This window comes from Muscardinus avellanarius, assembly GCF_963383645.1.
Source record: "Muscardinus avellanarius genome assembly, chromosome: 19".
NCBI classification, from domain to species: Eukaryota; Metazoa; Chordata; class Mammalia; order Rodentia; family Gliridae; genus Muscardinus; species Muscardinus avellanarius.
Window position 1 is genome coordinate 48,879,736 of NC_137805.1, and position 20,726 is coordinate 48,900,461.

Sequence of the window (20,726 nt, forward strand, 5' to 3'; positions counted from 1 at the left end):
TAAGTTTTCCAAGAGGGCCTGGAACTTGTGATCCTCCTATATCAGCTTTTTGCATTGCTGGTGTGACAAGATGTGCTCCAGTGTGCCTGACAGCTTCAACGCTTTCCTTTCCCTTCCCTCCTTCTCCTTCTCCTCCTTCTCCTTCTCCTTCTTCTCCTTCTTCTTCTTCCTCTCTCTCTCTCTTCTCCCCCCCATCTCTCTCCCTCTCTCCCTCTCTCTAACAATGGAGATTGAACCCAGGAATGCTGGACCACTCAGCTACATTCCAGACCTTTGTCTTTTTTCTTTTGAGACAGGGTCTCGCTAAGTTCCCAAGCTGGCCTCTAATTTGGTGTCTTCTGGCCTCAGCCTCCTGCTTTCTCACTTTTTAACAAGTGCATTTATATTCTAGGCAATTCACAAATACACTCACTTAATTCTCCTGTCACAGCACTGACATAGGTGCTATCACAACCCCATTTTACAGATGAGGAAATCGAGGAACAAAGTACTTAGTAACTTGCCCAAAATCTGAGTAGTGATTTTATTTATTTATATTTATTTATTTATTTATTTATTTATTTATTTATTTATTTATTTTTGGTACTGGGGTTCCTGGAAACCCTTCTACCTCTGGGATACACTCTCAGTACCTATTTTTATACTTTTTTATTTAGAAACAGGGTCTCCTTAGCCAGCGTGTCTGGCTTCGAACCTGTGCGATCCTCCTGTCTCGGCCTCCCAAGCGCGGGGATTACAAGCGTGCGCCACCACGCCCGGCCTGAGTAGTGATTTTAAATTTAAGAAATTTTTATTTTTTAATTTGTTTTATTTTTAGTAGTAGTGTGTGTGGTACTAGGGATTGAACTCAAATAAAGAATTAAAAATAGGGCAGGGGGTGTAGCTTAGAGGTCAAATGCCCCTGGGTTCCATCCCAGAACTGCATTAAAAAAAAGGGGGGGGGCGTGGTGGCACATGCTTGTAATCCCAGCATTTAGGAGACTGAGACAGGAGAATCCAGGTTCGTGGCCAGCCTCAGCTACTTAGTGAGGCCCTTCACAACTTAGTGAGACTCTGTTTCAAAATAAAGACTAAAAAATTGGTCTGGGGGTGTAGCCCAGAGGTAGAATGACTCTTGTATTTCAGAGGTGGAGTGCCCCAGGTTCAATCCCCAATACCAAAAACAAAACAACCCCAATAAATCTATCCAATTTTATTTTTCTTCTGTGTCAAGAAAATATATCACACTTTTATAACCTATTTTATTTATTTTTAATTTATTATTATTATTATTAGTTTTTTTTTGGGGGGGGGATGGAATCCTTCTACCTCCAGGCTACACTCCCAGACCTATTTTATATTTTATTTAGAAACAGGCTCTCTTCAGCCAGAGAGGCTGGCTTTGAACTGTTGGGGTGAGCTCTCAGCTCAGGAACTCGGGGTCTGCAGGGTCCTTGGCTAACGTGACAGAAAAGAATTTCAGCACGCGCCAGTTAGAGACATGGACAGATGTTTATTGGGGAAAAGGGGAGGAAATACACATTCTAGAGAGAATGCGGGCCACCTCAAGATGAGGAAGGCATACTGGAAAATTCAGGGTTCTCTTCTTATAGGGGACTTTTGTGAGGGGTGGGCTAGAGACGGCGTGTGAGGATGAGCTCAGTCCGGTGGTCCCAAGGCAGTTTATGGTGGGCAGGTGGTCTGGTCGGCCTTAAGGTGGATGAGCTCAGTCCAGTAGTCCCAGGCGCTTCCTGATGGTCTGTGGTCTGGTCAGCCTTAGGGTGGATGATCTTGGGTTGATTGGGGTCCTCATTAGTTGATTGACGGATAAACTGGGATATCCTAAATTAAAGGTTTTCTCGGAAATATTGTTAACTCTAGGATCTACAGGTTTCCCAAGAATTTATGGGAGAGTCAGGCCTGGGAAAGAGAGCTGGTTTGTGGACTAGAGGCTGAAGCACTTCAGCTCCAGGTTCTTATATCAAAGTTAAATTTTTACTTTTCCTTCCTGTCTGTCTCCTTTCTACCTACTTATTCCTTCTATCCTACATCAAAACCAGCGTGATCCTCCTGTCTCTGCCTCCCAAGTGCGGGGATTACAAGTGTGCGCCACCACGCCCAGCCTCTCCCTCTGGTTTATAAGGTGTCTGAGGCAGGGATGTTCAACCTGGTCACTCCTAGGCCCCAGCATTTAGATCAGCTTCTGACGTAGCACACAATAAAGTTAGCAGTGTCCAGCAAACCCAGCTGGGCTCAGGAAAATGCTTTAAAACCAGCTGTCTCCATCTTCTTTCCCTCTTCCAGCTCTGGGATCGTTCATCTGTCTGTCCCAGCGTAGAAAGCAAGTATAGCCAGGCTTGGTGGCACACTTATAATCCCAGTACTTGGGAGGCCGAGACAGGATAGAGGACAGCCTCAGCAACTTAGTGAGGCTCTGACCAACCTAGCGAGACCCTGCTTTAAAATAAAAATAAGCCAGGCATGGTGGCACACACTTGTAATCCCCGCGCTTGGGAGGCAGAAATAGGAGGATCGTGCAGGTTCGAAGCCAGCCTTGCTGGCTTAAGAAACCCTGTTTTAAAAAAATAGATGATAGATAGATAGATAGATAGATAGATAGATAGATAGATAGATAGATGATAGATAGAAGGTCTGGGGAGTGTAGCCTGGAGGTAGAAGGGTTCCAGGAACCCCAGTACCACCAATAAATAAATAAATAATAGAATGGGACTGGGGGTGGTCTGGCTCAGTAGTAGAATGCCCCTGGGGTTCAATGTCTAGTATATTTTTAAAAAGGGGGGCACCATTGGAAATTCACTTTATAAAAGAAGTGAGCTAGACAAGGTAGTATACTCTTTTAATTCCAGCCACTGGGGAGGCTGAGGCAGGAGGACCTCGCAAATTCTAGGACAGCCTGGGCAACTTCGAACTTTTCATCAAAATTTTAAAAAAGCCAGGCACGGTGGCGCACGCTTATAATCCCCACACTTGGGAGGTGAGACAGGAGGATCACACAGGTTCGAAGCCAGCCTCAGCTAGTTAGTGAAACTCTCAGCAACTTAGTGAGACCCTGTTTTCAAATAAAATATAAAATGGGTCTGGGAGTATAGCCCAGAGGTAGAAAGCCTCTGGGTTCCACCCCCAGTACCACCAAAATAAATAAATAAATAAATAAATAAATAAATAAATAAATAAAATAAACAAGGAGGGCTGGGGATGTAGCTCAGGCTTGCTCTTTTTATTTTCAGCACCATCCTGAGAAAGAAGCATATTGGGCCAGGCATGGTGGCCACTCTTGTAATTCCAGTACTTGGGAGGCTGAGACAGGAGGATCGCAGTTTCGGGGCCAGCCTCTGCAACTAGTGAGCCAGGCCCTGTTTCAAAAGAAAGAATAAAAAATAGGGCTGGGGGTGTAGCTCCGAGGTAGAATGCCCCTGGGTTCAGTCCCCAGTACCCCCCCCCACAACACACAAAATGTTCTTCCCATTTCATAGGGGAAACTGAGTGTCAGAAAAGCAGAACGTTCTTCCAGGGTGCACGCACCCCAAGCCCGGGCCGCGGAGTGGAGGCGGGGCGGGGCGGCGGGGCGGGGCGGTGGGGCCGGTTACCTCGCGCGCCCCAGCCGAGCCCAGCCGAGCCGAGGTCCGCCGGCCGAGCGCCCCGACCCTGAGGTACGCGGCGGGCCTCGGAGCCCGGGGGGGGGGGGGGGGGGTTGCCGCGCGTGCCCCTCCCTGCACTCACCCGCGCGCCCGAGCCGCGAGCGGGCGGGAGCCCGGCTGTCACTCGGGGGGGGCTGGCGGCAATCTGTTTTGGGGGGCTGGGAGCTAGGTACTTGGGGGCCGTGGGGACCTTGCCGGGTGTTGGAGGATCTGTGTCTGTGTGTCGGTGGGTAGGGGGCTGTGCGTGAGCCTCGGGGGAGGGAGCGTCTCGGGGCTCTGCGCCCCCCCCCCCCCGGCTGTGGCCGGCTGTGGGTGCGGCTGGGACGGGCGGGGGCAGCGCGGGCGGGGGCAGAGCCGGCGGCCAGGGGACCGCTGCCCTGGGGGTGTCGGCCGGAGCCCCGGCTGCCCGAGCTCAGCCCCCTCCCTTTGCGTGACCCTCCCCGGCCCGGGGCTGCCCCCCCCCCCCCGCTCCCCCGGACTTTCCGACCCCAGACCCGCCGCCCTCGGCTGAGTGTGCCCGGGCCGGCGCTTGCGGGTGGGGCCGGGCCTGGTGAGTCACTCCATTGGTGAGCCCCTCTCTGCTGTGAGTGTGAGTGTGTGTGTGAGTGTGTGTGTGAGTGTGTGTGTGAGTGTGTGTGAGTGTGTGTGTGAGAGTGTGTGCGAGAGTGTGTGTGAGTGTGAGTGTGTGAGTGTGTGTGAGTGTGTGTGAGTGTGTGTGTGTGTGTGTGAGAGTGTGTGTGTGTGTTGGGGATTGAACCCAGACACATTTTACCTCTGAGTTACATCCCGGGCCCTATGTTTATTTTGTATTTGGAAACTGGATCGCAATAAATTGCTGAAGCGAGTCTTGAAACTGCAGTCCTCCAGTCTCAGCCTCCCAAGTACTGGAATTACAAGCACGCACCACCACGCCTGGCACAAAATGTGTGTGTTGTGTGTGTGATGCTAGGGGTGCAATCCAGGGCCTTCTACTCCCAGACTTTTTTTTTTTTTTTTCAGTACTGGGGGTTGAACCCAGGGGTATTCTCCCACCGAGCTACAACCCCGGTCTTATTTTTTAATTCAGAGTTTTGAAACAGGGTTTTACTAAGCTGTGGAGTACTTCACTAAGTAGTTGAAGCTGGCCTTGAACCCTGTCTTGGCCTCCTAAATACTGGGATTACAGGTATGTGCCACCATATGGGCCCAGCTACCCCATACTTTGACTTGGAAACAGTCACTGAATCGCTGAGGCTGGCTTCAGACCTGCAATCCTAGCCAGATGTGGTGGTGCGCACTTGTAGTCCCAGCATTCGGCAGGCTGAGACCTGAGGATTGGGGTTCACGAACAGCCTCAGCTACTTAGTGAGGCCCTTTGCGACTCAGTGAGACCGTTTTAAGAAAAAATAGGGCTGGAGGTGTCACTCAGAGGTAGAATGCCCCTGGTTCCATACCCAATACTGCAAATAAATAAATAAATAAATAAATAAATAAATAAATAAATAAATAAATAAGAGAAAAAAACAGTCGGGCATGGTGGTGCAAGTTTGTAATCCCAGTACTTGGGAGGCTGAGACAGGAGGATCGCAGGTTCAAAACCAAACTCAGCATTTTAGTGAGACCCTGTTTCCAAATAAAATATAAAATAAGTCTGGAGGTACAACTCAGAGGTAGAAGACCCCTGAGTTTCATTCCTGCAAACTTCTTGTCTCCACCTCCCAAGTACTGGGATTACAAGTGTGCACCACCATACCCAACTTAAAGTGTGTTTTTATTTTTGTTTTTTGCAGTACTGGACCCAGGGGTATTCTACTTCTAAACTACACCCCCAGCCCCATTATTTTTTCTAGTACTGGGATGGAACCCAGGAACAATGTACCCCGAGCTATACCTCCAGCCCTATTTTTTATTCTTTCTTTCTTTCTTTCTTTCTTTCTTTCTTTCTTTCTTTATATTTATTTATTTATTTTGATGGTACTGGGGATGGAACCCAGAGGCTTTCTACCTCTGGGCTATACTCCCAGCCCTATTTTATATTTTATTTGGAAACAGGGTCTCACTAAGTTGCTGAGAGCCTCACTAAGTAGCTGAGGCTGGCTTCGAACCAGTGCGAGCCTCCTGTCTCAGCCTCCCAAGAGCAGGGATTACAAGTGTGCACCACCATGCCCAGCTTTTATTCTTTACTTATTTTTTTTTATTTTTTTTTTATTTTTGGTGGTACTGGGGTTCCTGGAAGCCCTTCTACCTCTGGGCTACACTCCCAGACCTATTTTATATTTTTGAAACAGTGTCTCTTACTCCAGCGCAGCTGGCTTTGAACCTGCGCGATCCTCCTGTCTCTGCGGGGATTACAAGCGTTCGCCACCACGCCTGGCCTTTTATTCTTTATTTTGAAACAGGGACTCACTGAGTTGCAAAGGACCTTACTAAGTGCATGAGGCTGTCTGCAAACCACGATCCTCGGGTCTTAGCCTCCCAAATGCTGGGATTACAAGCGTGTGCCACCACGCCTAGCTCTCAGCCCTATTTTTTATTCTTTATTTTGAAACAGGGTCTCACTGAGTTGCAGAGGGCCTCACTAAGTAGTAGCTGAGGCTGTCTTCGAACCGCAATCCTCCTGTCTTCAGCCTCCTAAATGCTAGGATTACAAATGTGCACCACCAGGCCTGGCCTCAAAGTATGTTTTTGAATGGTGTATTTAAACCTGCCTGTCCTGAGTGGTGGCGGTGTGACCACCCTCATCCCCCTGGCCTGGGTGTGGCAGGGGAAAGCAAGAGGCAGATATTAGGGGTGAGCTCCCTTCTGCAGCAGAGGTTCTCATCCTGCACTATCACCTACAAAGTCCCTTGCTCATACACGGCCTCAGTTACCCCTTCTGTCTAGCACAGCTGGTCCTGGCCCCAGACTCTGGTGCGGGAGGGGCTGAGGCCGCCTGGAGTGCTGTGCAATGCTCTCAGAGACCGCCAAGCATTGACACAGCCAGGAGTCCTCTTCCTGGCTCTCAGAGCACTCTTGTGAGGAGGAGTGTCACCCTGGCTTCATCCCTGGGCAGGTCTCAAAGACTCCCAAAGGTGGCCCTTGGCATATGCACCTGTGAGTAGAAGTGCGATGGAGCAGCAGGCCTGGCCATTTCCCCACATCCACCCAGTCACAGGTGCTCGCTCGCCGTGCTTTCTTCCTTTCCTCTCCTCTCTCTCGTCAGGGTCTTATTAAGTAGCCCAATCTGGTCCTCTGGTCTCAGCCTGCGGAGCGGAGCTGCTACACTAGCCAGCCACACCCTCCCTTTCTCCCTCCCTTTCTTTCTGGAGAGAGGGACACGCTGGCTCTCCTCCACTCTCCCTGCCCTCCACGCCCCAGCCCACGGCCCTGCCCTGCGGCTCACTGATGGTGAAATTGCCCTGTCTGGTGGACATGTGGATCCTGTGATCCTAGTAACACTTGGGCGGGCCATCAGGCAAGAGTAAAAAAAACCCATTAGGAAGAAACCACACCATTCTGAAATACTCAAGCAATAAATGTTCAGAATCTTTATTTAAAACTAGCCGGGTGTGGTGGTGCGCGCTATAATCCCAGTGCTTGGGAGGCGGAGACAGGAGAGCCCCAGGTTCCTGGCCAGTATCAGCTACATAGGGCGAGACCCTCCCAACTTAGTGAGGTCCTGTTTCAAAATCAAGAATAAAAAATTGGACTGGGCTGTAGTTTGTGGTAGAATACCCCTGTATTCCATCCTGGGTACCGCAAATAAATAAATAAATAAATAAATAAATAAATAAATAAATAAATAAATAAATGAGGCATGGTGTGCATGTTTGTAATCTCAGTACTTGAGAGGCTGACAGGAGGATTGCAGGCTCAAGGGCAACCTCAGCTAATAGTGATTCTCATTAACCTAGTGAGATCCTATTTTAAAATAAGAATAAAACGACAGTTTGGCTTGGAGGTAGAATGCTCCTGGGTTCAATTCCCAGTGCCACAAATAATAGTGTGTGTGTGTGTGTGTGTGTGTGTGCGCGCGCGCACACACACGTGCACGTATTTACTGGGGTTTGAACTGGGGCATTCTACCTTTGAACTCCACCACTTACTCAGATTTTTTATTCTATTTATTTATTTATTTATTTATTTATTTATTTATTTATTTTGGTGGTACTGGGGTTCCTGGAGGCCCTTCTACCTCCGGGCTACACTCCCAGACCTATTTTTATACTTTTTTATTTGGAAACAGGGTCTCTTAAGCCAGCGAGGCTGGCTTTGAACCTGCGCAATCCTCCTGTCTCCGCCTCCCAAGCGCAGGGATTACAAGTGTGTGCCACCACGACCAGCCTTTATTCTTTATTTAAAAACACAGTCTCACTAAGTTGCAGAGGGCCTCACTATGTTGCTGAGGCTGGCTGCGATCCTGCAATCATCCTGTCTCAGCCTCTTGGATGCTGGGATTATAAGTGTGCACCACCATGCCCTGCTACAAATAATAAATAAATAAATAAATAAATAAATAAATAAATCTGGCAACTTGGTGAGACCCTGTTTAAAAATTAAAAATAAAGTAGGACTGGGAGTATCTCCCAGAAGTAGAATGCCCCTGGGTGCTATTCCCAGAATCACAAAAAGAAAAAAAGAAAAAGAAAGAAAGAAAGACTGAAAATATCCTTGCATCTCTACCAAATCCTTCCTGGGGCCAAGCAGGAGACGAACAGCCAGTGTGGCCCGGTTCATCCAGATCTTTCCCTGCATACCAGTGGAGAGCTATTTCATTCTAGATGCTGGTGGTATTTTTCACATGAATGGGCATCTTGGGAGCACCATCCAGCAGCATGGCTCACATTCGGGCTCCTCATCCTCCCATCCTGGCCTCCTCCTGTCTCAGCCTCCCAAGTCCTGGGGTGACAGGCCCGCCACCACGCCAGGCTTATATTCTTTTTTTTTTCTCAGTACTGAGGATGGAACCCAGGGGCATTCTACCTTTGAGCTACACCCCCGGCCCTATTGTTATTTTTTATTTTGAAACAGATCTCACTGAGTTGCAAAGGGCCTCACTAAGTAGCTGAGGCTGGCCGCGAACCGTGATCCTCCTGTCTCAGCCTCCCGAATGCTGGGATTACAAGAATGCGCCACCACGCCCAGCTCACATATTTAATTTTTTTGGTGAGCCATCACACTGAAGGATAAATTTCAGAAGTGGGACACCCAGTTGAGGGTGCGTGCTTTAACACATGAAGGCTGTACCAATATACTCTCCCGCCATCAGGGAAAGGGAGGGGCCCCAAACAGCCCTCCCTAGTGCTGGTCTCCCCTTCTTTCTAGATGCAAGCCTCCCCTCTGGCTGAGAAGAAGCAGCTGGAGCTGAAAGACAACCTGGACGCTGAGCACTCCAACCTGAGACAAGCTCGAGGGGCCCTGCCCAGCCTGCCCCAATGCCTGCTGCCCCTGAGCCCAGCCCCTGCTCCAGGCCAAGCACCTGCTGTGGCCCCTGCCTCCCAACTTGGGCCCTATGTCCTCCTGCAGCCCGAGGAGGGCGGGCGGGCCTACCGGGCCCTGCACCGCCCCACAGGCGCCAGGTACACATGCAAGGTACGTCCCAGGGGCTCCATCCCCCCTTACACCTGGAAGGGGCCTCGATGCACAGGATGCCGAGGACTCCCTGGGGCCCTTCATCCCTGTGTTTAGTGGGGAAGCAGCCAGTAAGGTCCTGACTGGGCTGAGCCGTGTGTGGTCCAGCCCGGGGGAATCCAGAGCTTGGGTTCCAGAGTTCAGTAAATGCTCAGGATGGGGCTCAGGGAGCACCCACTGTTCAGAGGGCATCAGCGAAGAGTGAGCTGGAGGAGCCAGGTTCCAGGGAGAGGGGAGTTCTAGGCAGGGGCTGAACAAGTCCCTTCTCTGTTCTGAACCCCAGTTTTACCCTCAGTAAAGTTGAACATAGCCTTTGGGTGTGTGCTTAATGCACCAAACCCCTAGCACATCCCAGCAGCCTCAGCACCCTGCACGCCCTGTCCCCTCCCAGCCCACTCTGCCACTCTGGCTACACTCACCCTCGGGTGGCTTTCTTTATTTTATTTTATTTTATTTTTTAATTATTATTATTATTATTATTATTATTATTATTGCGAGTCTGAGGATGGAACCCAGGGGCATATGACCTCCAAGCTACACCCCCAGCCCTATTTTTTATTCTTCATTTTGAAGCCGGGTCTCACTGAGTTGCAGAGGGCCTCACTAAGTAGCTGAGGCTGTCCGCGAACCGCGATCCTCCAGTCTCAGCCTCCCGAATGCTGGGATTGATTACAAGTTGCGCCACCATGCCCGGCTCAGGTGGCTTTCTTGAATGCACCTTTGCACTGCCAGTGCCCCCACTCCAGGACGCTCATCTTTTTTATCTTTTTTCTTTTCTTTTTGTTTTCTCATTCTTTCTTTTTTTGTTGTTGTTGGTGGTGGTACTGAGGATTGAACCTAGGGGCATTATACTTCCAGGTTACATCCTCAGCCCCCTTTTTCTTTTTTTTAGTCTGTTATTTTTATTTGTTTGTTTGTTTGTTTGTTTGTTTTTGTGGGTCTGGGGATGGAACCCACACCCCCTGCCCTCTTTTTTATTCTTTATTTTGAAACCGGGTCTCACTAAATTGTGGAGGGCTTCACTAAGTTGCTGAGGCTGTCCGCAAACTGCGATCCTCCGGACTCAGCCTCCCGAATGCTGGGATTACAAGTGTGAGCCACCACGCCCGGCTTATTTTTTATTTTGAAACAGGATCTCACTAAGTTGCGGAGGGCCTCACTAAGTAGCTGAGGCTGGCTTCGAACCTGTGCGATCCTCCTGTCTTAGCTTCCCAAGAACTGGGATTATAAGTGTGCACCACCACGCCCGGCAAATAAATTTTTAAAAATAAGAATGGAGCCAGGCATGGTGACACACACTTGTAATCCCAGCATTCGGGAGGCTGAGACCGGAGGATCATGGTTTGCGGACAGCCTCAGCTACTTAGTGAGGTCCTTTGCAATTTAGTGAGATCCAGTTTCAAAATAAAGAATACAAAATAGGGCAGGGGGTGTAGCTCAGAGGTCGAATGCCCCTGGGTTCCATCCCAGATCTGCAAAAAAATAAGTAACTAACTAAATAAATAAGAGCGGAGCTGGCTGGCTTGTGTACACTGTCTCCTTCCTGTGTTGGACTGTGGGCACTGGGCCACAGGGCCACAGCTGTCAGCTCTTTAGCCCCATGCCTGGCTCAGGAGGCTGGGTGCAAGCTGGTGACTCCGTGTGGAAGTCCGAGGCGGCTTGAGAGCGGCGCTGTGGTGGTGCGGCCTGCCTTCTGCTCTTCTGAGGCGATCCTGCCACCACAATTGTTTTTCTGTTTGTGTTCCCTGTTTTTGTTTGTTTTCGGTACTGGGGATGGAACCAAAGGCTATTCTACCTCATTTATTTATTTATTTATTTATTTATTCTTTTATTTAATTTTGCAGGTCTGGGGATGGAACCCGGGGCATTCTACCTCCGAGATACATCTCCTGCCCTATTCTTTATTCTTTATTTTGAAACTGGGTCTCACTGAGTTGTGGAGGGCCTCACTGAGTAGCTGAGGCTGTCCGCGAACCGCGATCCTCCGGTCTCAGCCTCCCGAATGCTGGGGTTACAAGCGTGCGCCACCATGCCCGGCTCACCTTTTTTATTTTGAAAAAGGTTTTCACTTAGTTGGAGAGGATCTCTCTAAGTAGCTGAGACTGTCCGTGAACCACGATCCCCCAGTCTCAGCCTCCCAAATGCTGGGATTACAAGTGTGCGCCACCACGCCCAGCTAACCTGTTTTTCTTTTGTTTTCTAAAGTGTAAGGCCACACAGGGTAGCAGTTAATGGCCCAGACACAATCCAGGCGTGGTGGTATACCTGTAATCCCAATTCTTAGGAGCCTGAAACAGGAGGATCACAGGTTCGAGGACGGCCTCTTCAGGTAGTAAGACTCTCATCAACTTAGCAAGCCCCTGTTTCAAAATAAAAATAAAAGTTGCTGGGCGTGGTGGCGCACGCTTGTAATCCCCGTGCTTGGGAGGCTCAGACAGGAGGATCACACAGGTTCAAGCCAGCCTCAGCTACTTAGTGAGGCTCTCAGCAACTTAGTGAGACCCTGTTTCTAAATAAAATATAAAATAGGTCTAGGAGTATAGCCTGGAGGTAGAAAAGCCCCTGGTTTCCACCCCCAAGTACCACCAAAAAATAAATAAATAAATAAATAAAAATTTAAAAATAAAAGCCAAGCTGGGGGTATAGCTCAAAGATAGGAATCTCTTGGTTCAATCCCTAGTACCACAGAAAAATAATAAATAAAAAAGCTTCTTAAAAGGAAAAAAAAAAAGGCCCAGACAAGGGGGGGTGCTGGTCCCAGTGTGGCTGTGTGGCCGCTGGCTTCCTTACCTGTACAACAGGGAAGTCATCCTTCAGCGATTTCGGCAGGGTTGAGCCTCTTGGTGAGTGGAGCTCTCCGCACAGTCTAGAGCGAGGGCTGTGCCTGACTGCGAGGCCGCGGGCCCCTGGCTCCCAGCTCACACGCCTCTGCCTGCAGGTGTACCCGGCCTGCGAGGCCCAGGCGGTGCTGGAGCCCTACGCACGTCTGCCTCCCCATGAGCACGTGGCCCGGCCCACCGAGGTCCTCGGGGGCACCCAGCTCCTCTACACCTTCTTTGCTGGGACCCACGGGGACATGCACAGCCTGGTGCGCAGCCGCCGCCACATTCCCGAGCCTGAGGCTGCAGCGCTTTTTCGCCAGATGGCGGCGGCCCTTGCACACTGCCACCAGCACGGTCTAGTCCTGCGAGACCTCAAGCTCCGGCGCTTTGTTTTCACCAACTGTGGGAGGTGAGTGCAGCCAAAGGGCCCAGAGACATCCAAGAACCCAAGAGGCGGGCTCCAAGGGAGAAACTGAGACCCAGAAAGGCAGAATAGCTCAGACAAGAAGGCGAGGCTCAGGGACCAGGCACAGCCCCGGGTTGATAACCAGCACCAAAAAGGGAAAAAAAGGAAAAAGAAAAGAGAAAAGAAAAGAAAAGAAAAGAAAAGAAAAGAAAAGAAAAGAAAAGTGAGGAGACTTAGCCTACTAGCCTAGCACCCACTGCCTGGTTCCCTGGAAGAAGTTTACCCAGTACAAGTAGAAGTGCCGTGGGGTGGCTAATTGCAGTTCTAACATTATAAAGGAGGAGTTAGTGAGAAAGGGTGTGATTGCATTACCTGACTTGGCCGGGATGCTTACACATATGAGCCAGGTTTGTCCCCGAATGACAGATAAAGAAAGGGCTGGCATGGTGGCACACTCCTGTAATTCTAGTACATGGGAGGCTGAGACAAGGAGGATTGCAGGCTCAAGGACAGACTCAGCAAGTAGAGAGACTCTCGGCAACCTAGTGACACTCTGTTTAAAAATAAAAACAAGAGCCAGGCCTGGTGGCGAACACTTGTAATCCCAGCGCGTGGGAGGCTGAGACAGGAGGATCACGCAGGTTCGAAGCCAGCCTCAGCTACTTAGTGAGGCTCTCAGCAACTTAGTGAGACCCTGTTTCCAAATAAATATAAAGTAGGTCTGGGAGTATAGCCCGGAGGCAGAAGGCCCTGGGTCCCACCTCCAGTACCATAAATAGATAAATAAATAAATAAATAAATTTCAGAAGTATTCAGTGTGGCTCAGAAGCAGAATGCGTCTGGATTAAATCCTCAGTGCCAAAAATAGAACAAAAGGAGAAAAGAAAAAGGAAGGAAGGAAAGGGAGCAAGTCCCAGCAGTGGTACCCAGAGCCCAGGTTCTAATTCACTCTGGGCTTGAGAACAGGGTAGGCTTTCCAGCTTACTCTGGATAACCCAGTGTCTCTGAGCCTCAGTTTCCCCCACTGGCAGGAGGAAGGGCTGTATTGAGATGTCTCTAGGATTCCAGGGCTGCAGGCCTTGGATCAGCCAAAACAGGGCTGAGGTTTCCACACAGCTGGTTAAAACGTAGCTTCCTGGGGAGGGTCATGGAAGGACCTGGAACCCGATCTGCCCCACAGGCTGCTGGGTTACAAGATGTGTCAGGGAGTGTACTAAGGGCCAGGTCCCCGAGAGTGTTCACTGGGAACAGCAGTTTCATTTCATGGTTTTTTGGGGGTGGTCTCAGTGTGTGCATGTGCACACGTGCGTGTGCACGCATGCATACGTCCACACTCATTCCTAAGGATTTAACCCAAGCACCTCTACCGCTGAGTACATCTCCAGCCTTTTTATTTTACATTTTGAGACAGGGTCTCACCGACTAGCCGAAACTGACCTTCATCTTGAGAGCCTCCTTTCAGAGTCTCCCAAGTACTGAGATGACAGTAGTGCGCCGCCTGCCTGGCTACCACTACAGTTTTTATTTTGAAATAATTTTAGACTTTTAGAAAAGTTGCAAAAGTAGTTCAAAGAGTTCCCAAAAATCCTTGACCCAGTTTCCACTCACGTCTACACCTTATATCGCCGCAGTACAGTGATCAAAACTAAGAAATTACCCAGGCGCGGTGGCGCACGCTTGTAATCCCCGTGCTTGGGAGGCGGAGACAGGAGGATCACGCTGGTTCAAAGCCAGCTGTGCTGGCTTAAGAGACCCTGTTTCCAAATACAAAGTATAAAAACAGGTCTGGGAGTGTAGCCCGGAGGTAGAAGGACTTCCAGGAACCCCAGTACCACCAAAAACAAAAAACAAAAAAAACTAAGAAATTAATCTTTTTTTTTTTTTTTTTTTTTTTGAGGGTACTGGGGATGGAACCCAGGGGCATTCGACCTCCAAGCTACACCTCCAGCCCTATGTGTGTATGTGTGTTTGTGTGTGTCTGGGGATGGAACCCAGGGGCATTCGACCTCCAAGCTACACCCCCTGTCCTACTTTTTATTCTTTATTTTGAAAACAGATCTCACTGAGTTGTAGAGGGCTTCACTAAGTAGCTGAGGCTGTCCCTGAACTGTGATCCTCTGGTCTCAGCCTCCCGAATGCTGAGATTACAAGCGTGCGCCACCACACCTGCTCCCAGCCCTTTTTTTTTTTTTTTTGGTGGTACTGGGGTTCCTGGAAGCCCTTCTACCTCCGGGATACACTCCCACAGGCTACACTCCCAGACCTATTTTTTAACATTTTTTTTTAATGTGGAAACAGGGTCTCTTAAGCCAGGGAGGCTGGCTCCGCCGAACCAGCGCGATCCTCCCGTCTCCACCTCCAAGCGTGGGGATTATAAGCGTGCGCCACCACACCTGGCTCCCAGCCCTATTTTTTATTCTTTACTTTGAAACAGGGTCTCACTGAGTTGCAAAGGACCTCAAAAAGCAGTAGCTGAGGCTGTCTTCAAACCGCGATCCTCTTGTCTCAGTCTCCCAAATGCTGGGATTACAAGTGTGCACCACTATGCCCAGCTCCAGCCCTAATATTTTATTCTTCCTTCCTTCCTTCCTTCCTTCCTTCCTTCCTTCCTTCCTTCCTTTCTTTCTTTCGTTCTTTCTTTCTTTCTTTCTTTCTGGTACTGGGGATGGAACCCAGGGGCTTCTACCTCCAGGCTATACTCCCAGATGGAAACAAGGTCTCACTAACTTGCTGAGAGCCTCACTAAGATCTCACTAAGTAGCTGAGGCTGGCTTTGAACCTATGTGATCCTCCTGTCTCAGCCTCTCAAGCACTGGGATTACAAGCATGGGCCACCACGCCCAGCTCTCCCAGCCCTATTTTATTTTTTGTTTTGAAACAGGGTCTCACTAAGTGGCTGAGGCTAGCTGCAAACCTACAGTCCTCCTGTCTCAGCCTCCTGAGTGCTGGGATCACGAGCGCACATCGTGCCCGGCTGTCCATTTGGATTTGACTCTGTGCTCAGTCCTGTTGAGATTATGTATTTTGGGCAAGAATCCCACAGAACCGGGAGCTGGGGAGCTCAGTGTAAGGGCACTTGCCCATCGCGCAAGTTGATTTGTCCTTATTGTGACATTAGCCTTGATCGCATGGTGGCGGTGGTGTCTGCTAGGTTTCTCCACTGGTAAAGCTCCTAATATACCTTTCCTAATGAATACTTTAGGGGAGATATTTGGAGGCTATGCATATAACATCTTCTTTCTCCTCAAACTTTCTCACGCACTGATTTTCTCAGACATCCATCTCACCTGGGGCAGATATTCCTCTGGTGTTTGTCTATGGCTGATTTTCTATTTCCTTCTTTCCTTCTACCCAGACAGTGGAGACACCAGCAAGATTAGTAGCAGCGGCCATTAAACGATTGCTGCTAATCAGAGTGCTGTGCAGGAGAGGGTTAAAGGAGGGATTGCAGCGCAGGGTGCAGCTCAGTGGCAGAGACTTGCCTGATGTGTAGTAGGGTCTGAGTTTGAGCCCCATTACTCCCTCCACCAGCACATAAAAAAGATTTCTGGCTTATTTTGGGGAGAAGCAAGAATGGGACTCACTAGGAAACAGTGTGACCAACTCTCGAGCTGTAAAGTGATATCTATTCCAGGTTGTAGAGAAGGTAAAATGACATGAACCTGGAATCGGGGCACAGGGACACAAGACTCTACTGTTGTTAGTTGTGCTTTTTTTTTTTTTTTTTTTTTTTTTGGTAATGAGGATGAACCCAGCGCATTCTACCTCTGTAATCCCAAATGCTGGGATTTACAAGCGTGTGCCACCACACCCAGCTGGTTGAGCCCTTTTTTTTTTTTTTTTTGCAGGTCTAGGGATGGAAACCAGGGGCATTCGATTTCTTGTTCTTTATTCTGAAACAGGGTCTCACTGAGTTGCAGAGGCCTCACTAAGTAGCTGAGGCTATCCGTGAACTGTGATCCTCCGGTCTCAGCCTCCCGAGTGCTGTTCAAGTGTGTACCACCACGCCCGGCTCAAATTGTGCCCTTTTTTAGGCCAGGCTTTGCTGAAATGTTTGGCATGCCTCCTGTTTCTCTCCTGTATCACCCATCAGGACCCTGTTTGCTGTGGTTTAGGAGGGGCTTGAATTCCTTCGGGAATCTTAGTTTAATTGCTGGGTGACCTCTCTGAGCCCTGCTTCCTCATCTGTGAACCAGGATCAGTCTCCTACCTCACTGCCTGGCTTGCGTCTGTCAAGTGCCAGCAGGCCCTGGGGAAGTGAGTACCGCTGAAGGTGACGGCGTGGGGAGGTGGCCTGGGGGACCTGACCCTCTGTCTCTGCCCTAGAACAAAGCTGGTGCTGGAGGATCTGGAGGACGCCTGTGTCCTGAGCGGGCCGGATGACTCCCTGTGGGACAAGCACGCGTGCCCCGCCTATGTGGGGCCCGAGATCCTCAGCTCTCGAGCATCCTACTCCGGCAAGGCCGCAGATGTCTGGAGCCTGGGCGTGGCGCTCTTTACCATGTTGGCCGGCCACTACCCCTTCCAGGACTCAGAGCCTGCTCTACTCTTCGGCAAGATCCGCCGCGGGGCCTTTGCCTTGCCCGAGGGCCTCTCAGCCCCTGCCCGCTGCCTGGTCCGATGCCTCCTTCGACGGGACCCCGTAGAGCGGCTCACGGCCGCAGGCATCCTGCTGCACCCCTGGCTGCGCGCGATCCCCAGCACCACAGCCCCAGCCCCGCCCCGGCTCTGGGGAGCTGACCAGGTGGTCCCTGACGGGGCAGGGCTGGAGGAGCCCGAGGAGGAGGAGGACAGAGGCGAGGTGTGTCTGTATGGCTAAGCCCTCTATTGGGCTCCAGGCCAAGCTTCCTCCTGCTTCTTCAGACCGAGCCAAGCCTTATGTGCCTTCTAGGAGGGAGCAAGGATGAGGCGCCAGCAAGCGTGCCGCATGCACGCCTGCTTCTTGCACGCACACGTGCATGGGTGCTCCCTGGGCGTCACACTTATACAAGGTGTTGGGAGCAAAGGAGCAGAGTTCCTTGCTGGAGGAGCGGAGTGGCACGCACCCACACTACCAGGATCAGCCTCTGCCTGTGCTGGGGCCAGGTCTCTCCATTCCCAGGACGGTCCCTTTCACACAACCCAGCTGGCTTGGAGAGAAAGGGAAGCATTTCTGTGCCAAAGGCTCCAGGCCTCACCCTGCAACGCAGGACCGCAGAGCCAGGCCAAGTGGGAACTGTGCTGCGCGGCTCCATCCTCCCCATCTGGGGATCCTCCCCACAGCCGCAGCCAAGGACTGGGGCTGAAGTACAAGCATCCAACCGTGAGGCTCATCTGACTCGGGAGTGCTTTGGAATGGGGGTCCAGTCCTGTCCACCCCAGGAGCACAGCACCGGCTGGGGCAGGCGAGGCAGTCTGTCCCATAGCCACATGCAAAGTCTCAGGCCCTGTTCTGGGGAAACTCGGGCCAGGACTGCAGTCAGCGGTATGGGCTTTGGACCATGTGTATATATTTTCACCTAGTGCCTAGTAAAAAGAGTTAAAAATTAAACTTTATTTCTCTGGGATATTCTACTCTCTCTTAACAGTGGTCCCTGCCTTTAAAACTGGCCTCATGATTAAAAGTCAGACATGCCACAGTTTCAGCAAATGGTTTGTGAGAACAGATCCCCGCAGCCCGGCAGCTCTTTCTGTCTGCACGCTTTTTCTTCTGGAAGCAATTGAGTCTCAGTTGAGGTACTTTCTGAGTCAGAGTGGCTTAAACATGGTCTGGGGTATGTAGCCTAGTGATAGGGCAGTTACTTGGCATGCTCAAGACCCCCAAGTTCAATCCCCAGCACCACACACTCAAAATAATTAAAATTAAAATGGCTTAAACAAGGCTGAGTGTGGTGGTACATGCTTGTAATCCCAGTATTTGGGAGGCTGAGACAGGAGGATTGTGGTTCACAGAAACTCTCAGCTACTTAGGCCCTCTGCAACTCAGTGAGACCCTGTTTCAAAATAAAGAATAAAAAATAGGGCTGGGGGTGTAGCTCAGAGGTCGAATGCCCCTGGGTTCCAACCTCAGTAGCAAAACAAACAAAGAAACAAAAAAACTCTTAAGCAGACCAGGCCTGGTGGTGCAGGCTTGTTATCCCAGTATTGGAGAGACTGAGACTGGAGAAAGAAGGTTCACAGCCAGACTCAGCTACTTAATGAGGCCCTCTGCAACTTAGTGAGACACTGTTTCAAAATAAGAAATAGGGCAGGAGGTGTAGCTCAGAGGTAGAATGCCCCTGGGTTCCATCCCCAGACCCACAAAAATGAAAGAAAGAAAGGAAGGAATGAAGGAAGAAATAGGACTGGGGGTGTAGCGCGAAGGTAGAAAGCTCCTGAGTTCCATGAAAATAAATTAGTAAATACATAAATAGAAAAATAAAAACTAAAATGGCTTAAACAGAAGGAAAACTATTTCACCAAAAGCAAGAAGTGCATGAGCAGGTGCCCTCAGGACCCGCAGACGCAGCTCTCAGAGTGGGCGGCAAGGGTGTCATCTCTCCTGGCATCTGCTCTTTGCTCGTGCCATTTGGGGAAGAAGGACAGCACTGTAGAACCTGAGAACCCAACTCAAGCCAGACTGCGCAGAACTGAATCCTGGCTCGAAAAGCAGCAAGAGAGGCTGAGTACCAATGTGCATCCTGTGCTTGTGTCTCATTGGCCAAAGCAGGCCACAGCCTAATTCAGAGGCAGAAAAGCAAATGTGCTCTTGACGGGAGGAGCTGAAAAATCTGTGGTCTTAAAAAAAAAAAAAAATTATATATATATATATATATATATATATATATATATATATATTCAAACAGGTCCTAACAATAGTCTATGAGGTAGAAGCTATCATGATCATCATTTGCAGAGAAACAGCCAAGGCCCAGAGAGAGACTCTCTTAACCAGGTCCATCAACAGTGGCACCAAGCTGGAACTCAGGTTTGTAAGTCTACGGTATAACCGCTGAGATGAAGGGTCTCTAAGTTGAATGCCAGCCCAGCCCGTGAAGGGCAGGGGTAAAATCAGACAACCTGAGAGAATATCTCTGCCCCCAATAAAGCTCTGTGCAGGGGGCCTCAGGGCTGATGATGAGACAGAGGTGTCCTCCCGTCTCAGCCTCAAGTACTGAGATTATAGGCCTGCGCCGCCGCACTGGGCATCCTTTATCACCTACAGGTGGGGCAGGGTGAGGCGGTCGCAGCCCTGGACGCATCGCTCACCTCCGCTCTTGTCTTCAAGAACCAGGAGACTTCAGCTTAGCAGACGGGAACCAGGGTACGGCGTTTAAGAGGCGGTGCGGGGAAGGCAGCGGGGCTCCCAGTTACCCGGCCGCAGCTGCACTGCAGAGACGCCACTGAATCGTTGCTGCCGCTGCTTAGCTTTGCTGAGCTACAAACGGACTGTACAGACTGGCTCGGCGCTCTCCTGAGCGGGCGGATGGCTCAGCTTGGCACGCAGAAGGCTGGCTTCTGTAGCCTGGCAACCCTGCTGATGGGCCCTTCCATCTGGGCCATTTCAATATCCTCTGGAATCCTGGATCTGTCTTGACCCAGCAGTCAGGAAACGCTGCCTGCCCAGCTGGCTCACCACGCTTTGTCCTTATTTTGTTTGTGTGTGTGGTATATGGAATGGAAAGCAGGGGCATTCTACCTCTGAGCTACACCTCCAGCCCTATTTCATTCTTTTACTTTGAAACACGGTCTCACTAATTTGCTGAGGCTGGCTGCGAACCTGCAATCCTCCCATCTCAGCCTTCCATGTACTGGGATTATAAGTGTGCACCACCACGCCTAGCTTTTTGGGTTTTTTTTTTTTTTGTGTGTGTGTGTGTATGGTGTGTGTGTGTGTGTGTGTGTGTGTGTGTGTGTGTGTGTGTGATACTAGGAATTGAAATACAGAGGCATTCTCTCACCCACAGCCCCCAACCTTTTAGCCTTTTTTTTTTTTTTTACTATTTATTTATTTATTTATTTATTTATTTTTGCGGGTCTGGGAATGAAACCCAGGGACAAAGGATCTCCAAGCTACACCCCCTGCCTTATTTTTTATTATTTATTTTGAAACAAAGTCTTGCTAAGTTGCTTAGAGTTTCACTGTGTTGCTGAGTCTGGCCTGGAACGTGTGATCCTCCTGTCTCAGCCTCCCAAGGATTGAGATGATAGGTCTGTGTGATCATGCTGGACATCCTTTATCAATGAGGCGTGACCACAACACATATACAGAGTGAGAGGGAGTAAACAAGACTACAGGAGTGAAAACCATCA

General features: G+C 50.0%; 1 protein-coding gene across 1 annotated transcript; it reads left to right on the forward strand.

The window, feature by feature from the left end:
* Positions 1-8,921: 8,921 nt before the first annotated feature.
* Positions 8,922-17,274, forward strand: TRIB3 (tribbles pseudokinase 3; the record flags this gene model as incomplete). The annotated part of the gene is made up of 3 exons (XM_080716545.1): positions 8,922-9,188; positions 12,166-12,458; positions 16,782-17,274. 3 exons carry the CDS (start codon positions 8,922-8,924, stop codon positions 17,272-17,274), a joined length of 1,053 nt encoding a protein of 350 aa, XP_080572671.1.
* Positions 17,275-20,726: the final 3,452 nt, after the last annotated feature.